Source organism: Dermacentor albipictus, chromosome 3 (assembly GCF_038994185.2).
Source record: "Dermacentor albipictus isolate Rhodes 1998 colony chromosome 3, USDA_Dalb.pri_finalv2, whole genome shotgun sequence".
NCBI lineage: Eukaryota > Metazoa > Arthropoda > Arachnida > Ixodida > Ixodidae > Dermacentor > Dermacentor albipictus.
Window position 1 is genome coordinate 81,053,902 of NC_091823.1, and position 23,524 is coordinate 81,077,425.

Genomic DNA, 23,524 nt, shown 5'->3' on the forward strand with positions numbered 1-23,524 from the left:
TCTAGTTCCGTGTTTCATCATTTCAATATGGCCATACAGACCCAAATAACTGGCGTCAAATTATTCGTTCAGCTTACGTGATTACACACGTGGAACCGCGAAGCACGGCACGTGATGTAATCTCCCTGTCACGTGGTGGAGTGTCGTAAAGTATAGCTTCCCCATACCGTGAGATAAAATGGTCTGGCTCGCCCTTACTGCTGAAGTGATTTTGTGTTGGATTGGGAGCTGCGCAGAGCTCAGACCATGGGAAGTCAACAGACCGCGGGAAGACGGAAGTGCGCGACGGCAGTTTCATTTCACGTCAGCCTTCTACGTCACATAAGTGTTGCATCTTGTACCGCGCTTAGTTCCACGTGCGAAATCAGTTAAACTGAGTGAATAATTTAAAGCCTGTTATTTCGGTGTACATAACCAGTCCGAAATTTAGAAAACAGAACTTGACCTTTATGATTACCCAATTCAAGTTTTTAATAATGCTAAACGTATAAAACAATTTGTAAGATGTATTTAAATAAAACGCCTTTGCGCGTTCGTGTTCGTATTCGTTCGCGTTCGTATTTATTTAAAACGCCTTTGCGCGTTCGCGGCGCATGTTGCAAACTCTCCCACTCGCATTCCTGAAGCTGAGCGCGTCGCATCTGGGTGGCCGAGAAACTAGGGAGTCGGATCAAAATGCTCGCATGGTCCTCGAAGAAACTCGGCAGCTGGACGCCGCTAACCAACAGGACGCCGCATGCTAAGTAAACCTCCAACACGGTCACCGACCCGCAAATCGTGCGCCTTTCGGTGCAGCAGACCATGAGTTCGCGAAGCAAACATGCAACAGCTTCTGTGAAGACATGTTTCATGCTCGTGTTCTACCAATTCCTGGGAAAGAGGGATCAACTTTTTCTTTTTTTCCGAGAGCACCACTCTACGGGAAGGGGACCAAGTAGCACAAGGGAACCTGCTGAAAAGTGTACGTCATAGTGGCGCTCATTCTAAACACGCTTTTGGTTTTCTCGGGATCCCACTATAGACGAGCACGAACATGCTACCTTGCGTGGTGAGCATGGGTAATGGGTATAGTCGTAGAGTATAGTAGAGTATAGTAGTATAATGGTCGCCGGTGTAGTCGATGCTCGAGGCATGAGGTGAAGGAAGGGTCCAAGAGCAATGCAAGGTCACAACTGAACAACATGTAAAACGGCAACTAACCGCCGGTTTCATGGCGTGAAGGATTCCAACCGAACATGACGTAGGGCAGTGTTATGTAGCAGTTATGATGGTCTGGTTAAACGTACTTTGACAGAATGTCGGTGGTGGTCCGGTTCAGTCAGTCAGTCGGGCCATTGGTGCGAGGATGGTAGGAGGTAGTGAGCTTGTGCTTGGTAGAACAAGAGTGCAAGATGTCGGCGATGACTTCGGAAAGAAAGGTACGACCATGGTCTGTGAGTAGCTGTCGTGGGGCACCGTGCACTGAAATCATGTCGTGGAGGATGAAAACCGTGACGTCAGTTGCACAGCTTGTCGGAAGCGCTAGGGTAATGGCGTAACGCGTCACTTATTCAGTAGACATAGCGATCAACCTCTTACCGGAACAGGGCTCGGGGATGTGACCCAGAATATCTAAACCTACTCTAAAGAATGACTCACTTGGAATGCTGAGGGGTTTAAGATATCCGGCAGTAGGCGTCGCTAGTTTTTTTCGATGCTGACACGGCTCCCACAACACAACGTATCGCCGTACAGAGCGAACGAGGCCGGGCCAGTAGAAGCGACGGCGGACACGGTCGTAGGTGCGAGTGACACAAAGATGGCCTGCAATCGGTGCGACATGAAGCTCACGGAGAATGGCTGAGCGTAGGTGCCGAGTGACGACACAGAGAAGGAAAGGACCATCGACGTGGAAATAATGGCGGTACAAAACGCTGTCCAAACCTCAATGACGCTGTGGAACGCCGTTCGTTCAACCCTCCCCAAGCTGGCAGTGCCCGAAGAAACGCGCTTCCATTACTTACCTGCCCTGGATAAGCGATACCTTATCACGCGTGCTGAGCAAATATGACGTTGAGGTGGCTAACGTTCTTCTGCGCAAACTGAGGCATGCATGCACACGTTATTGGGAAGGACAAAGTGCCGAACAAAGCCTTTCCTGGCCTTGTTCAGAAGATCCGCTGTGCGGATTGCGATTGCGTCTACATACGGGAGACGGGCAACCTTAAACAGCGGCTGCGCCCATAGAGTTTCCTACAAAATTACTAGAGGGAACTCTGGCGCTGCAGTCGTTGTCCTACCATGGGAATGATGGGAAGTACATGGATTTGTCTGATCTTCGTGCTTATGGATTCAGACGTTCTTGTGGCTTTGTATATTACGCTATATAAATCTTATTGTCGTATATTTCAGCGCAATCTATATTCTTCGAAGTGCAGAAGACGCCGGGAACGCGTGCAATTGCTATTAATTGCAACGATTAAGCTTGTCTATGTGCCCAAATCGAAACGCGGCAAGCGTCTCAAAGCACTGGCATGCCCGCGATAAATTCATAAGTGCGTTTCGTTCGCTTGTCGATACATGCATCCGTGGCTTAATGGTTTCTATATCAGGCTTCTGTACTAGAGTCCCTGTGTTCGAATCCTGCCGTCGGGCAATTTTAATGATGTTTATTTAATTATTTATTACGCAATAAACTGTTGAAAATGACGAGTTTACAAAGCCACAAAGCCGTTTGAAGCCAAAAAGACGAAGTTTAGGCAAATCCATGTACTTCCCATAATTCCCATGCTAGGACAACCGCTCCCATTGTAGCTCACGTAGACACTAGCGCCAGAGTTCCCTCTAGTAATTTTGTAGGAAACTCTATGGCTGCGACAACATCAAAACGATGTGAATAAGAGTGGCTTCAAATGCTTTGGTAGAGCACGCATAGAGCACGCAGCAACGACTACGCACAATATTGACTGGATGAAGTTTAGTCTAATCAGCCAGGAAAGAAAATGGAAGTCACGTCTGTAGCTGGAGTCCCTCGAGATAAAATCAACAGGACATATGCTCAATCGAAACGAAGGAACCGTCCTCCCGTCTTTCGCGCGGTGCTTGCAACACATGCTGAAACCTATTTAAACAGGCACTTCGACCTTTTTCGCCCCGTTATGAACAAGGCTTCTGTATGGAAGCCGAGACGTTTTGTCTTTTAATAACAACTTTTACTTAGTCGGTGTACGCCTTTCTTTGTCAAGTCTCATTGTGACCAGACGGGCTTTCGTCGAACTCTCGGTTGCAAAGCCTTCTTAGCATTTTAACCGCCCGCAATCCCTTCCTCAGCGAAGCTGTATACTTCTACCATCCAAGGAAATTTCCGTGTTGTAAGCAAAAAACTCCCACCGTGGGCCGATCCCGGAGGTAGTGCAATGCTGGGCCGACCCACGACGGAAGTGAAGCATGCCTTAAGCACACCCCATACATGGGCCTATACCGAAGATAATGCAATACTGGCCCGATCCGTGTCGGAGGTGAAACAGGCGTTAAGCACTCCTTATACGTGGGCCGATCCCGAAGATAGTGCAATACGGGCCTGATCTGCGGCCGGAGGTAAAGCGGGCGTTAAGCACTCCCCATACCTGGGCCGATCCTGAAGATAGTGCAATGCCCGGCCGACCCGCGGCGGGGGTGAAGCCGCGTCAAGCATTTCCTCATACGTAGGCCGATTCCGAAGATAGTGTAATACCTGCCCGACCCGCGGCGGAGGTGTAGTTCGCCATTATGGGGCCCACATACACAGCTTCGCTGGTCATCCTTCTATACCTGCAGAGTGGAACGGCACTGAGATTTTTAAATTTATATATTCAACATGCATGCGCCAACTAAGCTGGTTATCATACACTGTGCCCAGGTATTTTACTGAGTCCAGCTGAGGTATATTCTGCAGGCGACAGGTAAGGTTTTTATGCATTGGATTCCTTAAAGAAAATAGAGTAATTGAGCTTTTTTTGCCTTAAGGGAGAGCGGAATATTCGGTAACTATAGTTTTCTGTGGCGCACAAGTATGTTTTAAATCAACTGTATTAAGATTGCATGCCTTTGCCTGATACAAAAAACGCAATGTCATTTACGTACACATATGTGTATATGCCAATGGGGCAAGACATAGAGCATAGTATTATGTTAAGCAATACAGGTGAAGTGACAGCTCCTTGTGGAACCCCACGTGACTGTCAATGTCTGTTTGAAGAAAAAACTTCTGTCTCAGTTAGAAACTAAGGAAACCATATTATTATATATTTCGACATATCAAGGTCCGCTAAACGATTCAATAAAACTTCGTGATATACATTGTCATCGGCTTTTGATATATGTAGTTATTAGAGCTGAATTTGCTTTTGGCATTGTTTATTTTTGTCGAGCTTTTCAGGTACACATGAACGTGCCAAACGGAACAGCCTGATCTAAATCCAGTTTGGCCAGGGCTGAGTGCATCTTTGTCCTCTACTAATTTCATAAAACGAACATTCAGAATCCTTTCTATTAATTTAGACAAATTCGAAATTAGAGCAACTGGTCGCATAATGTAAAGCGAGTGAATGCTTGACTATTATTTTTAGGAACTGGAATAATTTGAGCGAGCTTCCAACTGGAAGGTATCCCCGAAAATTGAGTAGTACAGTTTACTACGTCCTAAAGATCATCTGGCAACTCCTTGAACAAAATTTTTTAAACATTCTTGCGGTTACTGCAGGCTGTGTCGACCCTTCGTAGTCTTTGGAACCGTCGTCGTTCTCTCTTTCACGTCACTGTAACAAGATAAACACGTGCTGTAAAGTTGGTATGAAAAAAGTAATTACTCTAGTTAGTTTATTAATGAATGGATTCATTGGGTTTCTCTTGCAGGTGATATCCATCTAGGCAGATAGTTCATCCATAGTCACGTTTTTCGAGTAAATTTCATGGGCCTTTCTTTTATAAGTGTTCGAACAGCTATACAGCTATACAGCTATACTGTTCGAACAGTGTATGAAAAGCTTCTCAGGAGACTGCTGTACTTCGTAAGTGATGCTGTTAGGCAAGAGTGAGCATTTCGCAAATTAACGTATCTTCTAGCGGTAGCCAGACCACTAAAAAAATCAGGTCCCTTGCCTTCAATGCACCAGCCTTATACAGAACAGGATCCGGACCTCGGTGATACGTCATGCAGTCATCATTCCTCTAACTCCATGGCACCCGCGCGAGCTGGTGTGAGTTTGCCGTTTTTCGAGGTGGTGAAAGCTGAAAGGGAATGGTCGAACGCCACCCGATGGTGTTGCCGCCCTCGCTTCATCTGGTGCATCTGCAGGCGTACGTTGTCTACTCCTTCCAGAATCCCTTGGATTTAAGTGGAAGGGAGCATCAACCGGTCAGCAGTCGAGATAAGCCAGAGACGTATAGAGTATCGGTGGAAAAAAAAGCAGAAACGAGATTTATACGACCGGATCCGTTACAGACATAGGTAGCGGTACAATGTATACAATGTAGGTAGAGTAGCTCTGAGGAGGAGAAAAATTAAGTAGATGTATACAAAAATGCTAGAATGAAAATCATGTATAGCATGCCTGGTTAACAAAAGCAGGCTGGCTGAATATTTGTCACCTATCCGTCTCCAGGGGGATTCCAAATATCATCATCATCATCTTGGCGGGATCACCTCGGCGAGCGGTCAGGACAGCGGCCAGCGTGCGCTTTCCGGTTTGTGGACACAGTCACATATAGTGCAACGAGGCCCGCATCACTGAAGTCGAGCAGCGCCATGCCCGGTTTGATGTGCGCGCTAGTTAGGCAGATGAGGGTGAGTCATCACCGCGTTTGTGATTCTTTCGTGCAGGTGCTCTCGCGTTGCCGGCGGCGCGGGCGTCTGGCGCGCGTCGCGCTTTCGCTAGCGAAATATTCCATGCGGTAACGACGCTGTCTGGCACATACAGTCTCACCGTCACGTCATTGATACCTATGACCCCTGGTAAGCTGCGAAGTGCCGTTTACGCTCAGCACAGGCATCGCGTGCTTGCTATCGCTGTCGTCGTCTTACCCATTGAGCCAGACTGTAACTTATAAAAGGCCGTGCGCATTATGGACTTGTTTTAGTGAATCTGCAACGAAACTACCAATTTTTGTATTCTCATTTCTCCCTCCCCTAGTGTAGGGTAGCAAACCCCACTGTAAACTGGTTAAGCTCCCTTCCTTTCCTTTGTTTCTCCCTGAAAAGGGAAACATCAATTGTAGAAGAAGCTTTTGATTATATGGTGGATGCCAATGTCTTCAAAACGACTCATCGAGCTTGTAAAGCAAGCAGTCTTTAACGAAGCAGCTGCCAGACTAATGATGGCTTAAAAGTTAATTCGAAGAACACTTAAGTTTCAAAACTGGTACAAGGAAAAAGCAAACTTTATAATAAAATGTCAAATCAAATGGGCGTGCAGTTGTTTCGACGTTGTCCTGCTGAATCATATAGATTCAGCAGGACAACGTCCAAACACCTCCACAACTTCTAGAAACCTATTACACTGACCAAAAGCCAACGCACGATGATGCACACAAAAGAAGCGAATATGCACATGATGCACAGATATAGTATGAATGAACCATTTTCAAATAGAAAAGTGGACTACCTCTAAAAAGTTTACTATGAATACAGGCTTTAGGCCAAACAGCTGCGGATATAGGTTACGTAAAGCTACACATTTGAACTAGATAAATCTAGCCTGCATATATAAATGTGACATAGCCTTCTATATTTTTTTTCATGCCCGCAAAATGGCGCAGCGGGGACCTTCCGTTGCCCTCTCCCGTCATGCTCGATTTAGGCCGCGGCTTTTGCCCCGTTACGCGCCTCCAATGTCGCTGCTGCTGCCACCCCATCTTTCTCTCCCTTCCCCATTGTGGAGTGCGGTTTAGGTGTACTCTATTGAGAGACAGTTACCGCGCTGCACTTAGCCCTGCCCCCCCCCCCCCCCCCCCCAATCAAGAATATCTCTCTCCGCGAGATTCGCTCGTGCCCCATACAGGCTATCGCATACCAGATTTGGCTAGACGTCGAGAGGCATCGAAGCACCCACCCAAACCGACCAATCACGTAAGAGTTGTACTGTTTGCGTGGTGTTGGCTGCACGTAAGCATGGGCGTTTTGAGACAGCAGTGGGCTTACTTATATTTTCTTACGTGAAATATAAGGGATGCATGGCAGAATTTGCGATAAGTGTTTACAAATGAAGCGACCATTTGTTTACTAGATTTTTCCTGACCACGTGTTAGTTGTTGGCGTCGTTGGAATGTACATTGGTTTGATACTATAATATCAGTGATTTACGATACATCATTCTTGCCATTTCTTTATGTTACTTTCCTCTCTTTCTATACCCACTCAGTTGTCGATCTGCAGTGCGGATTCGGTTGCGATGTACTGCGCCCGACAACATGCAGCACTGCTGCGTGCCACGTTGCAAGATGTCCAGGAAACAATGGAGGCTGGGAATATTGTTTCAAGAAATACCAAGCGATCTGGAACTGCGCGCAAAATGGCTAAATGTCATTTGTCGAGATAACTGAGCACGGAATACGACGTCGTGCTACTCGACTGTATGCAGCCGACACTTCAGTTCCTGTGACTTCAAGTAAGGTTGCAAAATTCGCAAACTCAAAAGGAAGCTGTCCCTACCATTTTCGAAGAATATTCGGCGTACTTGCAGTCTCCTAGAAAGGAGAGAGAAGCGAGGCGTTAGTGAAGAAGCGTGAGGCCGCTGCACTGATAAACCCACCACTACCGAAGCGTCATTCGTGACTGCTCAATAGAGTCGCGTCCGCATCCGGTCAACGACTGGCCGGTCGTCGACGTCGCCTTTGACGGTTCATCGCCCGTGCACTGCACCGCTACCGAACCGTTGCCAGCTGGGAAAAACGGCGCGAGCGAGCGCTGCGTCACTGCGACTGTGCACGTTGACAGAGCAGTGCAGGTGTCCCCACAGTTCTCGGTTTCGACAGCGGACAAACCAAAGTAGAGATGCAAAGAACGAGACTTACATGCGTGTATTGAACGGTTCAAGAATACCGTCGACAATTGCAAACGGGAAATACAAAAGCTGAAGCAAGAGTGCTTTGTTCGTGCATTCCTCTAACTTGTCGAAAAAGCGAACTAGAAAGACTCGGCTGCGTCAGTATTAGTAGAACAAATTCCTAATTTCCGGAAGAAGACAGCAAAGTGGTCTGATCTGATAGTGCACCATGCTGTGGTTTTATGTAACCTCTCCACTCGCACATACGAGCTTATAAGCGCTACAGGCATTCTCCGGCTAACCAGTCGAAGCACTCTGGAGCGTTTTATGGACCCATCATGTGGAGAAGTTGGCGTGACGCAACTCGCGAAGCAAAGGCTGTCAACCGAGCTCGCTTCTTTCCCCTCATCGCAAGCGAGGGCGTGCTCGTTTTTGAACTGCGCGTGAAACAGCGGCTGCTTTATTAGAAGCAAAGGGACGCCTTCATCCGCGAAGCAGACTTTGGTGGGAGCTTTCCTAAAGGAACAACAAATGAACCTGTGGAGGCCAACTCGTTTCTGTGCTTCGTCCTCAACAGCCTTTCACTTTGGTTCAAAATACCCGTGACCTATTTCTTCACAAAAAAATGCAGTGGCCGCGAGCTGCACGCGCTTATATATAACATGTCCTCAAGGAAGTTGAAGACATAAGATTTTTCGTCGTGCGCATTGTCCCCGAAAACCACAAAATCAATGTCTTGGCGTTCCAACTTCTATGCAACGCAAGCCCAGGCATCACATTGAGCACCCTGGACCATCGAATCGAAAGATTTTTCTAGCATTAGATCAGGGCCACTTGATCAAAAAACGTGTGATCGCAGTTTTTGTCCCGTGACGTCGGGAAAGGCGGCGAAATAATGGCGAACGACTTCAAGAGACTCTACAGAATGCAGCAAGGCAGCCGTGTAAAGCCAGTTAGATACTTGACCTGAAAACAAGTGTTCCTCACAAATATTGAAAAAATGAACATGAAAAGAGCAATTCAAGTTTTGCCCCCTCTCGTGACAGCTGCAATGAAGCTCCTGCAAAATGAATCGGGCCACACACGCGATGTTTCGCGGGTGTCGGACCAACGGTTGTATTCAGGGACGCCGTGCACCTGTGGTTTATGTTCATGGACGTGAGCAATTGTGCCCAGCACATGCAACAGAACAACGCTGACTTCAAGTAGCTCGAATCTACAAGCGATGAATGGCTAAACTGGCTTCAAATAAGCTTCCCCGAGCCAATCTTAGAAACCAGTGCCTAGCGAAAAACTTCTTAACCAAGGAGTTTTACGAAGGCCCGGTGATGACAACTCGTTCAAATGTGGAGTGCATTCGATATATTCTTGAAGACATGTGCTTTATTTTCTTTCAACGAAGAAAGTGTCGCCTGACCCAATCGAGTCGTTTTTTCGCTGGTCAAGGAAGTCAGCAGGCTCCAATGATCAAACGAATGCCCGAGATGTTCTCTCGGGTATTTAGAAGACCGGCCTCGCGTCGTCGTCGAGTACGAGCAACACAATGGCAGCAGAAGGTAACTATTGCTTGTCGACGCTGCCGCAATAGTAAAACACAAGGAAGGGAATAAGAGAGGAATTCCCTGCAAAGGCACGTAGAGAGCTCACAGAGCGACTCAACCGAGAACAGCCCCTGCTTCCTACTCCAGATGTCGCAGCATTACCCATGGTCGGCGGCTACCTGGCAAGAGCTGTACAATAAAAGATCGAATGTGAGTAGTGCGCTAGCCATTTAACAAAGCCAAAGCCTCGACGCCTTCGGACTGGTTTATAAAGCATCAGGTCCGTCCTGGACTGAACTACCGATCTGGACAACTTTTAGGAGTTCTCTACACATTGGAGAAGTTCGTCCAAGTTCTTCTCGCAAGAAGTTGTTGTTTACACGCCTTCATTCACATTTTTGCCCTTAAAGAAATGCGGTGAATCGGCTTGGGAAGTGGAGGGAGTGAGAAGGTAAGGGAAACAGTGATACGGGGGTCTTAATTATCTACATCATGGGGTCTGATGCTTTCGCTGGTTCGCTCGAGATGAAGAAGCCTGGTCCCAGTGGCTGGAGCCTCTGGATTATCCAGGAATTCGTACAGTGACCGTGAGAGCTCCTTGGTGGTCGCAGCTTCTTCTCGCAAGAAGAAGGCACATGAATTCCCCTTTGGAGAAGTCTGTGAATAATGTCGCTGAAATACTCTGCGAGCGCAAAGCCTTGATGTGCTCGACGCCGGGACTCCAAGATAACTTGCTCCAATTGGTGCTACAAAAGTATTTTAGTCCAATATTTAGAAATTTTGCAATGAATGCGACCGACAAACACGACATGGTTAAAGTGTTCGAAATAAAACCGCTGTCGCGAAACACCCTCAAACTGGGAGCTGCATATCACAGTTGGGTGCCTTTGTTTGAAGGGCCTACTTTCCAAAACATGTTTTGTGTTGCTTACTTCCGATGCACATCGTCTACAAACGTCAATTGAATCTGCGAATTTATTTTACAGTTGCAAGTCTATACGAACGCCAATATACGTGTCTCTACGTGCGCGCGTGCACAAGCAGCATCGTCGTGTCGTCTGCTCTGGGGCTGGTTGGATGGATGGATGCTGTAAGCGTCCCCTTTGAAACGGGGCGGTGGTTAGCGCAACCAGGCCACTGTTGTTGTTTGGCATAATGTCCTACCTGTATTTAAAAGAAAAGAAAAAGTGAAATAAACAAGGTAAAAAGCACGATTCCCAGCATCAAACTTTCTTAACCACGCCTCCGTTGTTTGGGATACCCCTACTTTTCTGCTCCGAAAGAGAAAACAATGCTGTTTGATGATGGTGACACAAAATATTGCCATGCTTTAGTGGGCGACATAGCAGAGTTACTATACGACGGCGGCTTCATGACGGTAGCGGCTCTGCACCAGCGCTTCCTTATCCGCCCATATACTCCACGGTGTCCTGACCCTCCTCCTACGCCCTGTAGAAGTCTGTCTAAGCGAAGCTTTGGCAAGTAGTAAATATGAAGCTTTGGCGAGTCAGCAATACGAAACGCAGCAGGCGGAAACGAGAGGCGCAGCGTTATTTGACGGTGAATATCGCTGCCTGGGATGACGCCCCGCCACCGTCATCCTAGGCAGCGGAGAAACGCGACACAGCGCCACCACCGACCCCGGCAACTATACTTTCGGGTGCCACCAAGGATGTTTAAACCTTCTTGGACACCACACACGTTTCGCGCAAGAACACCTGGGTTTCGAAGAGCTAGTTTGCGTTTGGCGATGAACGTGCCTCGCAGCACGATTCGACACTGAAAGCCCTTCCGGGTAGGTAATAAATCTATTCGTTCTAAAGTGTGACAGATTTACCCTAAGGGTAAAAAACTGACAGCGATGTCATTAACGTTCTGTTCTAGCTCCTCGGACACTGTTCTAAGAATACTTGGGGGCAACAGGTTAACGCGAGGCAGCATGCGAGGTAACTGCTGCTGTGCAGCAGGAACAGCGCCCTGACAGCTAGCAACTCGGGCATAATCTGGAGTCGCTAACGTCTTTGCAGGAGTCTCACCTCGACGGTACACGAGATGAAACCAACGGAAAGATGCCGACTTTTGATGAAGCTCAGTGAAAGCATAGTATAGATAGTCTTCATTGACGTTATTAAGCAGATAAAGTGTCGCATGTACTAAAAGGCATCGCCGACGATGCTTTCAATTTGCTTGTTTTCGGCCACGTCTCGACTATCGACGCCATCATCAAGGAATGCCGTCGCCTTGAACAAGCGAAGAGCCGCCGCATCACACATCACATCACGCGGCTACCCAACACTGCTGCTACGTCGACATGTGAGGGTCGACCGCGTCAGACCGCCCCATGTGACGACATAACCCGTTTTGTTCGCCGCGAGCTCGAGGCCCCCTGTCCGCCAGCTTTCTCCGCGACGCCTCCCGATCCACCAGCAACCACGAATGCGCTGATTCAGGCCGTCGTCAGACAGGAATTTGAGAACATGGGTCTCAACTCTGTGTGTTCATCGTCTCCACCCATGGTTCCCCAGTTTTCTAGCAGCCCTCCTCGTCCCCTGCAGTCCTTTTCTGCCACATCTCTTGGCGCGAGCGAGTGTCGGCCTGGTGGTCTGGCTCCAGTGTAAATAGCCTGTATATAGCCTCTTTCATCTGTGACTTTCCACAAGTAACAATATCTTGCTGAAGTTATTGACATGCTCCCACTTCTTTACCTTCTCATAGTGAGGCGGCAGGACTACCATCTATCCATTCATCCATCCAACCAGAAAGCGATGGAGTCTAACGGCAGCAACAATCTGGACGCCTGGAAGCAGTCAGAGAGCTATAGATGAGCGTACTTCTCTCCTGTATCACGACGTTTGAGGTCTAAGTGGTCAAGTTCAATCTCATTGGCAATACTACAGAAAGCATGGCAAAAATTATAAACCATCAAACCAGGTGGTTGTCCATGGTAGCATGTTTTGGAGGTGGTTATTTGTGCACTAGCTTGACACTATGTTAATGGGTGGTGCTTCCCTTACTACTGTGCTTTACGAACACCTCCTAAATCTATTGTCCTTATCCTTACGCGGGAGCCAATAGGAACTTCCATTGCCACTTCCTCAAAGAGTAGTTCGGAAGGAACCCCGCGGAGAATCTGAGACCAGAGGCGTAGCGTCTCAAACGACAGCGTCGGCGTCTTTGACCAGAGATGCAGTGTCTCAACGACAGCGCCTACGAACACTAGCAGTCACGAGGGAAGAATAGGAGAACGCTTTCCTTACCACCGTGCGCCCCCCCCCCCCCTGGGATAATGCACGGTACTACCACTGTGCTGTAGTGCAATCGTGAGGTGTTTACCGTTCTGTTAGACGGGGATATCTTCGGGGTCAGCCTACAATAATAGTTAGACACGAAACATTGTGGTTAGTTCCCAAGGAAAGGTAAACGCTTTCATATATCTCGTGCAAAAGTCTATCTTGTGTGGGTGCGTTCGTCATTTATTTTTCCATCTTCGAAATCTTGCTCATTGACGAGCGGTGTAGACGCTCCTGAATGTATTTTCGTTTTTGCTCGTGCCAGTCATTATTCACGGCTTTCAGTCAAGTGTACTATCCGCAATCCAGGTCAATAGCCAAAGTTACCCCTGCCTGTCAAGATTAAACCGACGTTTTTGTCCGGCAGCAACAGGCTCAAACGTTTCCTCCAGTGATACCTGCACAACTATAGGCAGTAATGTAATAAATTGGTCACTGTGCTCAGTTCTCCCTTGGCACCACCACCTTCCCCATGGGCTGACGCGCACCTTGACAGCTTTCTTCATTTATGATGCAAAAGCATCAAATGGCCCCATGAGCGAAAACGCGGTTGTCTATAGCAGCCAAATGGTACCTAAATGCCCATTGGCTGCGACGCCACGTCGCAGACGCGCCTCAACGAAGCAGAGCGGACGAAAAGCAACACCTGCTGCCGCGCTGGCGCGCCAGTTGTTGTGTGGCTGGAAAGGGCATTGTCGTAACGCCATGTCAACCTCGCTGTCGGAAGCCTGTGCTATCCGTGCCTTGCTCGCCGGCACAAGCACACGCTTGCGTTCTCAATTCTCCTCGGTAATCGCTTTGAAGAAATTATTTTATAATCAACAGGTTAAATTCGAAAGGAGAAACACGTTCGCGTTAGGGAGTTTTGAACCTACCAGTCTCCGCTGAGAAGCCGAGTGTCTTATTCACCGGACTAAACAGAACCGTTGGCCAAGTGTCTCAACGCGCTCGCTTGCCCGCGAGAAGTTCGCAACTCGAAGGACCACTCAGCAGCGTTCAGTTTGACATTAATGCTGTCGTATTCACATCTAATAAGTGTCTTCTAATTGTTTCTTGTGAATACTAGATTCGATCTCGTGACCTCGTACTTAGCAGTGCAACACCAAAGCCGCTAAGCCACCACGGCAGCTGCACATAGTCAAGAAAAGCCGTCGGTGTTTCTACGTGTTACTACCGAATGCGCCATTTGATAGGGTCGTGCTGAAACTGCTGGGAAGGAAAGCCGCCTTTGATCAGTATGCTTTGTTGATCTTGCAGGACTCTCATCGAGGAACGGTGCATCTAGGAATCAGCTTCCTTCTCGCTCGACGAGGCCTACGCACGACGTCGACCGCAATGACTTCGCGTACGCTTTTCTCCTCTGACGACGCCAGCCGCGTGTGGCTACCAAAGCGGGACCACCGGACCGAAGGTTGGCTGCTGACTGGCAATCCCCTGCCACTCCTCGTGATCACGGCCGCGTATGTGTTCTTCGTCAAGGTGGCCGGTCCTCGCTGGATGTCCCGGCGCAAGCCGTTCGAGCTGAAGGCCTGCATCCTCCTTTACAACCTGTCAGCAACCCTCCTCAGCACGTTCTTCGTGTGCCGTTTCGTGAAGCTCGCTTACTGGGACCTGCGCTACACCTTCCTGCAGGACCTGGACATGACTGACTCTCCAGCCAACCTCCAGATCGTGCACTTGTCCTGGTGGTTTTACATGTTCAAAGTCTTCGAGCTCGCCGACACCGTGTTCTTTGTGCTGCGTAAGAAGAACCACCAGGTCAGCGCACTGCACGTCATTCACCACGTGGACATCGCCTGGAACATGTGGCTGAACGTGACCTATGGAGGCCAGTCGCACGAGATGTTCATAATGTGCCTGAACGCGTTTGTGCACGTGTTCATGTACGCGTACTACTTCCTTGCGGCACTCGGTCCAGCCTACAGGCACCTGCTGTGGTGGAAGAAGTACATGACCATGATGCAAATCTTGCAGTTTATCCTCTTGTTTTCGCAGTCCGTCGGCATGGTGTTCGCCGAGGGGAACTACGTTGGCCTCTTCGTGTGGACTTTGGTGGCGCACGCGATCCTGTTCTTCGTGTGGTTCGTCGTGTTCTACATTCAATCTTACTCCAGGAAGAAGCTGTAGGTCCATGCAAAGTTCCGTCAGTGAACAAACGCGCTGTTTTTTTTTCTTTAAGTTTCTTGAACTTAAGTTATTTGGGCTACATTGAAATTAAAGAGTGCCTGAGACTTTCCGAAAGTGTGTTGAAGATACTTTTTTTGCTTATAGAATTCTCCTTTGAAGATATTATTGCTTCTGTACAGAGTTACCCTGCTGTGCAATACTAGATAAATTAGAGTTTCTTGGTTTAGTTGTTGTTGGGCGAAATTCGGTGAATTCACAGGTTCTTCGAAATTGAACCTTTTCTTTTCGAGCTTACCCGGGTTTTGCGACTGTGGTTGTAACCTGGCTGTTCTCTTGCAGAACAGGGCAACGAATGACAGTGGAGCACGCGCGCCGCTCGCGCCTCTGTGTTCCTTACACCACCAACAGATCGCGCAGGCCTCCACGCATTCGCGGAGGTTGCGGCGCTGGCCGTCTGAGGGAGCGAAAAAAAGAAATAAAGAACCAGAAATCTCGACTTCACACATGAGCGGCTGCACGGCAATGCGAAAGTAAACGGTTCTGGTGGATACAATGGAGTCCAATAGCGCTACGTACATATGCGCATGCTGCCTCTGAAACCATGATGCGCTCAAGGCGTCTTTCGCGCTCGCTAGTATAGTCAATAACTCCGCCTAACAAAAGGCTCGACATAATTTGTGTGCGCCCGCCCTTGTCTGTCTGTCTCTCTCTCTCTCTCTTTCTATCTGCGTGTGCGTGCGTGCGTGTGTGCGTGCGTGTGTGCGTGTGTGTGTGTCTGTGTAAAATTCTAACCGAAAATTTGTGGTGCTGTGAAGGCGTTAGTGCAACTTCCGAGCAACTTGCTGTAGCAGCGGTTCATCGGTGCCCTTAGAAAGTTGTCCATTCCGAAGAGTTTCTTGCTTGCTGGCTTGCTTGCTTGCTTGCTTGCTTCTATATTATGGCGCAGAGTTTTAATCCCGTGTGAGCTCAGATATACATCACCCTTGCCGGGCTAGGTCGATGTTTGTTTTCTTTTTTTTAGTTCGAACGCTTAGAGAGAAAGCCTACTAAGTTTACCCGTGCGTTCGTTTTGTGGAGTGCACAGAAGCCGTTGTGTATTCAATACCTCTGAAATGTGGAAAAAGGTATATTGGGCAAACTTCTAGATGCACAAATGAGAGACTGAAGGAACACAAACTTAGCGTCGAGCAAGCTAACAGGAATCTAGGCATACATATCAGGGATTGCCCCTCAAAAGATTGCGCCGCAGAATTTAGACGCTGTAAAGTGCTAAAGAAACACAATGACCAGCTGGTCCGGGAGATAATTGAGGCAGCCGAGATTACCAGACTTCGTGACCAATGCGTTAGCACGCCGTCCTTGTTACTGACAAAAAAAGGAACTTGAGCTTTTGCACGTGCAACCGCTATCTTGAGTGCATAAAAGGAAAAAGTGCTTGTTTCACATGATGTGCGATCACGTGTCGCTGTCACGTGAGGGCAATGTTTATAAGAAGCCGTGTTTCTTTCGGAATAAACGTTGTTGAAAGTCAGCGCTTGTGGTGTCTTCTTGTCTCGTCCCTTGTCTACATTTTGCGCTGTTACTAGCAGGATGGAAAGCCAACAAGCCCAAGCTGCTATTCTAGCAAAATTGCACTTATCTCTTCCATTCTCTTTAAAGTCACTTCACAGGTCGCCGAAGAAACTCGCCAACAGGACGCCGCATGCCAAGTAAGCCTGCAACACGGTCGGCGACCCGCAAATCTTGCGCCTTTCGCTGCAGCAGACCATGAGTTCGCGAAGCAAACATGCAACAGCTTCTGTGAAGACATGTTTCATTTTCGTGTTCTGCCGATTCCTATGATAGAGGGATCAACCCTAATTTATTTCCCGAGAACCCCACTATACGGGAAGGGGACCAAGTAGCACAAGGGAACCTCGTGAATAGTGTACGTCATGGTGGCGCTGATTGTAAACGCGCTTTTGGTTTTCTCGGGATGCCGCTAGACGAGCATGGACATGCTACCTTGCGTGGTCAGCATGGATAATGATGTCGCGGGTATAATCGATGCTCGAGGCATGAAGTGAAGGAAGGGTCCAAGAGCAATGAAGAGTCGCAAATGAACAATAGGTAAAACGGCAAATAACCGCCGGTTTCGGAACGGGAGGAACTGCAAGCGAACGCGACGTAGGGTAGTGCAATGTACAAGTCATGGTGGTCTGGCGAAACGTACTTAGAATGTCGGTGGTGGTCCTGTTCAGTCGCTCAGTCGGGCCATTAGTCTGAGGACGGTCGGAGGTAGTGAGCTTGTGCTTGGTAGAACAAGAGTGCAAGATGTCGGCGATGACTTGGGAAAGAAAGGTACGACCATGGTCTGTGAGTAGCTGTCGTGGGGCACCGTGCACTGAAATCATGTCGTGGAGGATGAAAGCCGCGACGTCAGTTGCACAGCTTGTCGGAAGCGCTTGGGTAATGACGTAACGCGTCACGCAATCAGTAGACGCAGCGATCAACCTCTTACCGGACCTGGGCTCGGGGAAATGACCCAGAAGATCTGAACCTACTCTAAAGAATGGCTCACTTGGAATGCCGAGGGGTTTAGGATATCCGGCAGGAAGAGTCGTTGTTTTTTTTTTCTTGATGCTGAAAGGTTCCCACAACACAACGTATCGCCGCACAGAGCGAGCGAGGCCAAGCCAGTAAAAGCGACGGCGGACACGGTCGTAGGTGCGAGTGACACAAAGATGGCCTGCAGTCGGTGCGACATGAAGCTCACGGAGAATGGCTGAGCGTAGATGTCGAGTGACGACACAGAGAAGGAAAGGACCATCGACGTGGAAATAATGGCGGTACAAAAGGCTGTCCAAACCTCATGAACGATGTGGAACGCCGTTCGTTCAACGCTTCCCAAGCTGGCAGTGCCCGTCTGAAGAAACGCGCTTCCATTCCTTACCTGCCCTGGATATAAGCGATACCTTATCACTCCTGCTGAGCAAATATGACGTTGAGATGGCTCACGTTCCTCTGCGCAAACTAAGGCACGCACACGTTATTGGGAAGGACAAAGTGCCGAAGGAAGCTCTTCCTGGCCCTGTTCAGAAGATGCGCCATGCGGATTGTGATTGCGTCTACATACGGGAGACGAGCAACAGCGGCTGCACCAACATCAAACCGATGTCAATAAGAGTGGCTTCAAATACTTTGGTAGAGCACACATAGAGCACGCAGCAACGACTACGCACAATATTGAGTGGATGAAGTTTAGTCTAATCGGCCAGGACAGAAAAGGGAAGTCACGTCTGTAGCTGGAGTCCCTCGACATAAAATCAACAGGACAGATGCTCAATCGAAACGAAGGAACCGTCCTCCCGCCTTACGCGCGGTGCTTGCACCACATGCTGAAACCTATTTGAACAGGCACTTCGCCCTTTTTCGCCCCGTTGTGAACAAAGCTTCTGTATGGAAGCCGACACGTTTTGTCTTTTAATAACTTTTACTTAGTCGGTATGCGTCTTTCTTTGTCATGTCTCATCCCGACCAGATGGGCTTACGTCGAACTCTCGGTTGCAAAGCCTTCTTAGCATTTTAACCACCCGCAATCCTTTCCTCAGCGAAGCTGTACACTTGTACCATCCAAGGAAATTTTCGTGTCGTAAGAAAAAAACTGCCCATACGTGGGCCGATCCCGGAGATAGTGCAATGCTGGGCCGACCCACGACGGAAGTGAAGCATGCCTTAAGCACACCCCATACATGGGCCGATCCCGAAGATAATGCAATACTGGCCCGACCCGTGGCGGAGGTGAAAGAGGCGTTAAGCACTTCTTATACGTGGGCCGATCCCGAAGAAAGTGCAATACCGGCCCGACCTGCGGCCGGAGGTAAAGCAGGCGTTAAGCAATCCCCATACGTGGGCCGATCCCGAAGATAGTGCAATGCCCGGCCGACCCGCGGCGGAGGTGAAGCCGCGTCAAGCATTTCCCATACGTGGGCCGATCGCGAAGATAGTGTAATACCGGCCCGACCCAGGGCGGAGGTGAAGCAGGCGTTAAGCGCTCTCCATACGTGGGCCGATTCCGAGGATAGTGCAATGGCCGGCCGACCCGCGGCGCAGGTATAGTTCGCCATTATGGGGCCCACATACAGAGCTTCGCTGGTCATCCTTCTTTACAGAGTGGAAGGGCACTGAGATTTTTAAATTTATATATTCAATGTGCATGCGCCAACTAAGCTGGTTATCATACACTGCGCCCAGGTATTTTACAGCTGAGGTATATTCTGCAGGCGACAGGTAAGGTTTTTATGCATTGGATCCCCTAAAGAAAATAGAGTAATTGAGCTTTTTTTTTTACCTTAAGGGAAGGGGGATTATTCCGTAACTATAGTTTTCTGGGGCGCACAGGTATGTTTTAAATCAACTGTATAAAGATTGCATGCTGTTGCGTGATACAAAAAAACGCAATGTCATTTACGTACACATATGTGCATATGCCAATGTGACAAGACATAGAGCATAGCATTATGTTAAACAATACAGGTGAAGTGACAGCTCCTTGTTGAACCCCACGCGTCTGTCAATGTCTGTTTGAAGAAAATCCTTTCACAACGCAATAAACTGCTGTCTCAGTTAGAAACAAAGGAAACCATATTACTATATATTTTGACATATCAAGGTCAGCTAAACTATTCCATAAAACTTCGTGGTATACATTGTCATCGGCTTTTGATATATGTAGTTATTGGAGCTAAATTTGCTTCTGGCATCGTGCTAATTTTGTCGAGCTTTTCAGGTACACATGAACGTGCCAAACGGAACAGCCTGATATAAATCCAGTTTGGCCAGGGCTGAGTGCATAATTGTCCTCTACTAATTTCATAAAGCGAACATTCAGAATCCTTTCTATTAATTAAGACAAATTCGAAATTAGATCAACTGGTCGAATAATGTAGAGCGAGCGAATGCTTCACCGATATTTTTAAGAACCCCGAATAATTTTATCGAGCTTCCAACTGGAAGGTATCCACGGAAATTGAGTAATATAGTTTACTTGGTCTGAAAGATCATCTGGAAACTCCTTGAACAAAACTTTTTAAACATTCTTGCGGTTGCTGCAGGCTGTGTCGACCCTTCGTAGTCTTTGGAGCCGTCGTCGTTCTCTCTTTCACGTCATTGTGACAAGATAAACACGTGCTGTAAAGTTTGGCATGGAAAACCTAATTACTCTATTTAGTTTATTAGTGAATGGATTCATTGGGTTTTTCTTGCAGGTGATATCCATCTAGGCAGATAATTCATCCGTAGTCACGTTTTTCGAGTAAATTTCATGGGCCTTTCTTTTTGAAGCGTTCGAACAGTGTATGTACTGCTTCTCAGGAGACAGCTGTACTTCGTAAGTGATGCTGGTAGGTAAGAGTGAGCATTTCGCAAATTAACATGTCTTCTAGTAGTAGCCAGACCACTAAAAAATCAGGTCCCTTGCCTTCAATGCACCAGCCTTATACAGAACAGGAGCCGGACCTCGGCGATACCTCACGCAGTCATCATACCTCTAACTCCGTGGCACTCGCGCGAGATGGTGCGAGTTTGCCGTTTTTTGAGGCGGTAAGAGCTTAAGGGAATGGTCGGAGAACGCCACCCGATGATGTTGCCGTCCTCGCTTCATCTGGTGCATCTGCAGGTGTACGTTATCTACTCCTTCCAGAATCCCTTGGATTTAAGTGGAAGGAAGCATCAACCGGTCAGCAGTCGAGATAAGCCAGAGACGTATAGAGCATCGGTGGGGAAAAAGCAGAAACGAGATTGATACGACCGGATCCGTTACAGACAAAGGTACCGGTACAATGTATACAATGTAGGTACAGTAGCTCTGAGGAGGAGAAAAATCAAGGAGATGTATACAAAAATGCTAGAATGAAAATCATGTACAGCATGCCTGGTTAACTCAGGCTGGCTGAATATTTGTCACCGATCCGTCTCCAGGGGGATGCAAAATATCATCATCATCGTCTTGGCGGGATCACCTCGGCGAGCGGTCAGGACAGCGGCCAGCGTGCGCTTTCCGGTTTGTGGACACAGTCACATATAGTGCAACGATGCCCGCATCACTGAAGTCGAGCAGCGCCATGCCCGGTTTGATGTGCGCGCTTGTTGAAGTTGAAGTTGAAGTTGAAGTTTATTTACATCGCCAAAAAATCAACGATGCGGGTAGGCCCGGGCAAGAAGTGAACTCAATCACTTGAGGGACGCCCGAGCCCCCCTGTACAAGGCACACAGCGAAAACGTAAAGTGTAAAAGTCATAGTAACACTCTGGCTATTTAACAAGGGCAAAAATATCTCGTATATGCGTGAGTTTGTGAACAAAGCATAAACTGAAAAAACACAGCATAATAGTAAAAAAAACACAAAGAAATGCATAGCAGCAAGATAAAGTTACACAGGATACATCGCAGCAAGATACGAAAAAAAGAAAAATACATGAACGCGGCTTTTAAAAAGAAGATATTAGTGAATTAATGCACTTCTCATGTCAAATGAACAGATGAAGGTGAGTCATCACCGCGTTTGTGATTCTTTCGTGAAGGTGCTCTCGCGTTGCCGGCGGCGCGGGCGTCTGGCGCGCGTCGCGCTTTCGATAGCGAAATATTCCATGCGGTAACGACGCTGTCTGGCACATACGGTCTCACCGTCACGTGATATATACCTATGACCCCTGGTAAGCTGCGAAGTGCCCTTTACGCTCAGCACAGGCATCGCGTGCTTGCTATCGCTGTCGTCGTCTCACCCATTGAGCGAGACTGTAACTTATAAAAGGCCGTGCGCATTATGGACTTGTTTTAGTGAATGTGCAACGAAGCTACCAATTTTTGTATTGCCGCTTCTCCCTCCCCTAGTGTACGGTAGCAAACCATACTGTAAACTGGTTAAGCTCGCTTCCTTTCGTTTTTTTCTCCCTGAAGAGGGAATCACCAATTCTAGAAGAAGCTTTGGATAAAATGGTGGATGCCAATGTCTTCAAAACGACTCATCGAGCTTGTAAAGCAAGCAGTCTTTAACGAAGCAGCTGCCAGACTAATGATGGCTTAAAAGTTAATTCGAAGAACACTTAAGTTTCAAAACTGGTACAAGGAAAAAGGAAACTTTATAATAAAATGTCAAATCAAATGGGCGTGCAGTTGTTTCGACGTTGTCCTGCTGAATCATATAGATTCAGCAGGACAACGTCCAAACACCTCCACAACTTCTAGAAACCTATTACACTGACCAAAAGCCAACGCACGATGATGCACACAAAAGAAGCGAATATGCACATGATGCACAGATATAGTATGAATGAACCATTTTCAAATAGAAAAGTGGGCTACCTCTAAAGAGTTTACTATGAATACAGGCTTTAGGCCAAACAGCTGCGGATATAGGTTACGTAAAGCTGTACATTCGAACTAAATAAATATAGCCTGCATATTTAGATGTGACATAGCCTCCTATATTTTTAATGCCAGTGAAAAGGTGCAGCGGAGACCGTCTAGTGCCCTCTCCCGTCCTGCTCGATTTAGGCCACGGCTTTTGCCCCGTGACGCGCCTCTGTTGTCGCTGCTGCTGCTACCCCATATTTCTCTCCCTTCCCCCTTGTGGAGAGCGGTTTAGGTGTACTCGATTGAAAGACAGCTACCGCGCTGCACTTATCCCCACCTTTCATCCCCAATCAAGAATCTCTCTCTCCGCGAGATACGCACGCGCCCCATACAGGCTATGGCATACCAGACATAGCTAGACGTCGAGAGACATCGAAGCACCCACATAAACCGACCAATCAAGTAAGAGTTGAGCTGTTTGCGTTGTTCTGGCTGCACGTAAGAATGGGCGCTTTGAGACAGCAGTAGGCTTATTTATATTTTTTTACGTGAAATATCAGGAATGAATGGCAGAATTTACGACAAGTGCTTACAAATGAAGCGACCGTTTGTTTACTAGATTTTCCCGGATCACGTGTTAGTTGTTGGCGTCGTTGGAATGTACATTGGTTTGCTACTATAAAATCAGTGATTTACGATACATCGTTCATGCCATTTCTTTATGTTACTTTCCTTTCTTTCTATGCCCACTCAGTTGTCTAACTGCAGTGCGGAGTCGGTTGCGGTGTCCTGCGTGCGACAATATGCCGCACTGCTGCGCGCCAGGCATATCCAAAAACAATCAATGGAGGCTGGGAATATCGTTCCATGAAATATCAAGCGATTCGGAACTGCGCGCAAAATGGCTCAGAGTCATTTGTCGAGAGAACTGAGCATGACCGAATACAACGTCGTGCAACTCAACTGTATGCAGCCGACACTTCAGTTTGCGTGACTTCAAGGAAGCTTGTAAAATTCGCAAACTCACAAAGAAGGTGTCCCTACCATTTTCGAAGAACATCCGGCGTACTTGCAGTCTCCTAAAAAAAATATAGAGAGAAGCGAGGCATCAGTGAAAAAGCGTGAGGCCACTGCGCTAATGAACCCACCACTGCGGAAGCGAAGAGCAGTCATTCGTGACTGCTCAATAGAGTCGCGTCCGCATGCGCTCAACGATTGTCCGGTCGTCGATGTT

General features: G+C 47.9%; 1 protein-coding gene and 1 long non-coding RNA gene across 4 annotated transcripts in view; one reads left to right on the forward strand and one right to left on the reverse strand.

Annotated features, from left to right (window-relative positions):
• LOC139057431 (uncharacterized) overlaps positions 1 to 23,524 on the reverse strand; it is a 327,910-nt gene that overhangs the window by 110,586 nt on the left and 193,800 nt on the right. The window lies entirely within an intron of this gene.
• Positions 640 to 15,184, forward strand: LOC135898853 (very long chain fatty acid elongase 7-like). Of its 3 annotated transcripts, none has more exons than XM_070535668.1 (3): positions 640 to 743; positions 5,622 to 5,803; positions 14,089 to 15,184. In XM_070535668.1, the coding sequence occupies exons 1-3, from the start codon at positions 737 to 739 to the stop codon at positions 14,956 to 14,958; spliced, it is 1,059 nt and encodes a 352-aa protein (XP_070391769.1). In that variant the 5' UTR covers positions 640 to 736; the 3' UTR covers positions 14,959 to 15,184. The 3 variants fall into 3 exon arrangements, with proteins under 3 accessions (XP_070391769.1, XP_070391768.1, XP_065284089.2); XM_070535667.1 differs by lacking the exon at positions 640 to 743 and adding an exon at positions 1,336 to 1,418; XM_065428017.2 differs by lacking the exons at positions 640 to 743; positions 5,622 to 5,803 and adding an exon at positions 5,915 to 5,971.

What these genes read in the sequence shown, in the direction of transcription:
- LOC135898853 (XM_070535667.1), top strand. Translation starts at nt 1,346, where the DNA reads ATGGTAGGAGGTAGTGAGCTTGTGCTTGGTAGAACAAGAGTGCAAGAT. An exon ending in CGATGACTTCGGAAAGAAAG is followed by an intron (nt 1,419 to 5,621) that starts GTACGACCATGG and finishes ATCCGTCTCCAG; the next exon opens with GGGGATTCCAAATATCATCA. An exon ending in CGCTAGTTAGGCAGATGAGG is followed by an intron (nt 5,804 to 14,088) that starts GTGAGTCATCAC and finishes TTGATCTTGCAG; the next exon opens with GACTCTCATCGAGGAACGGT.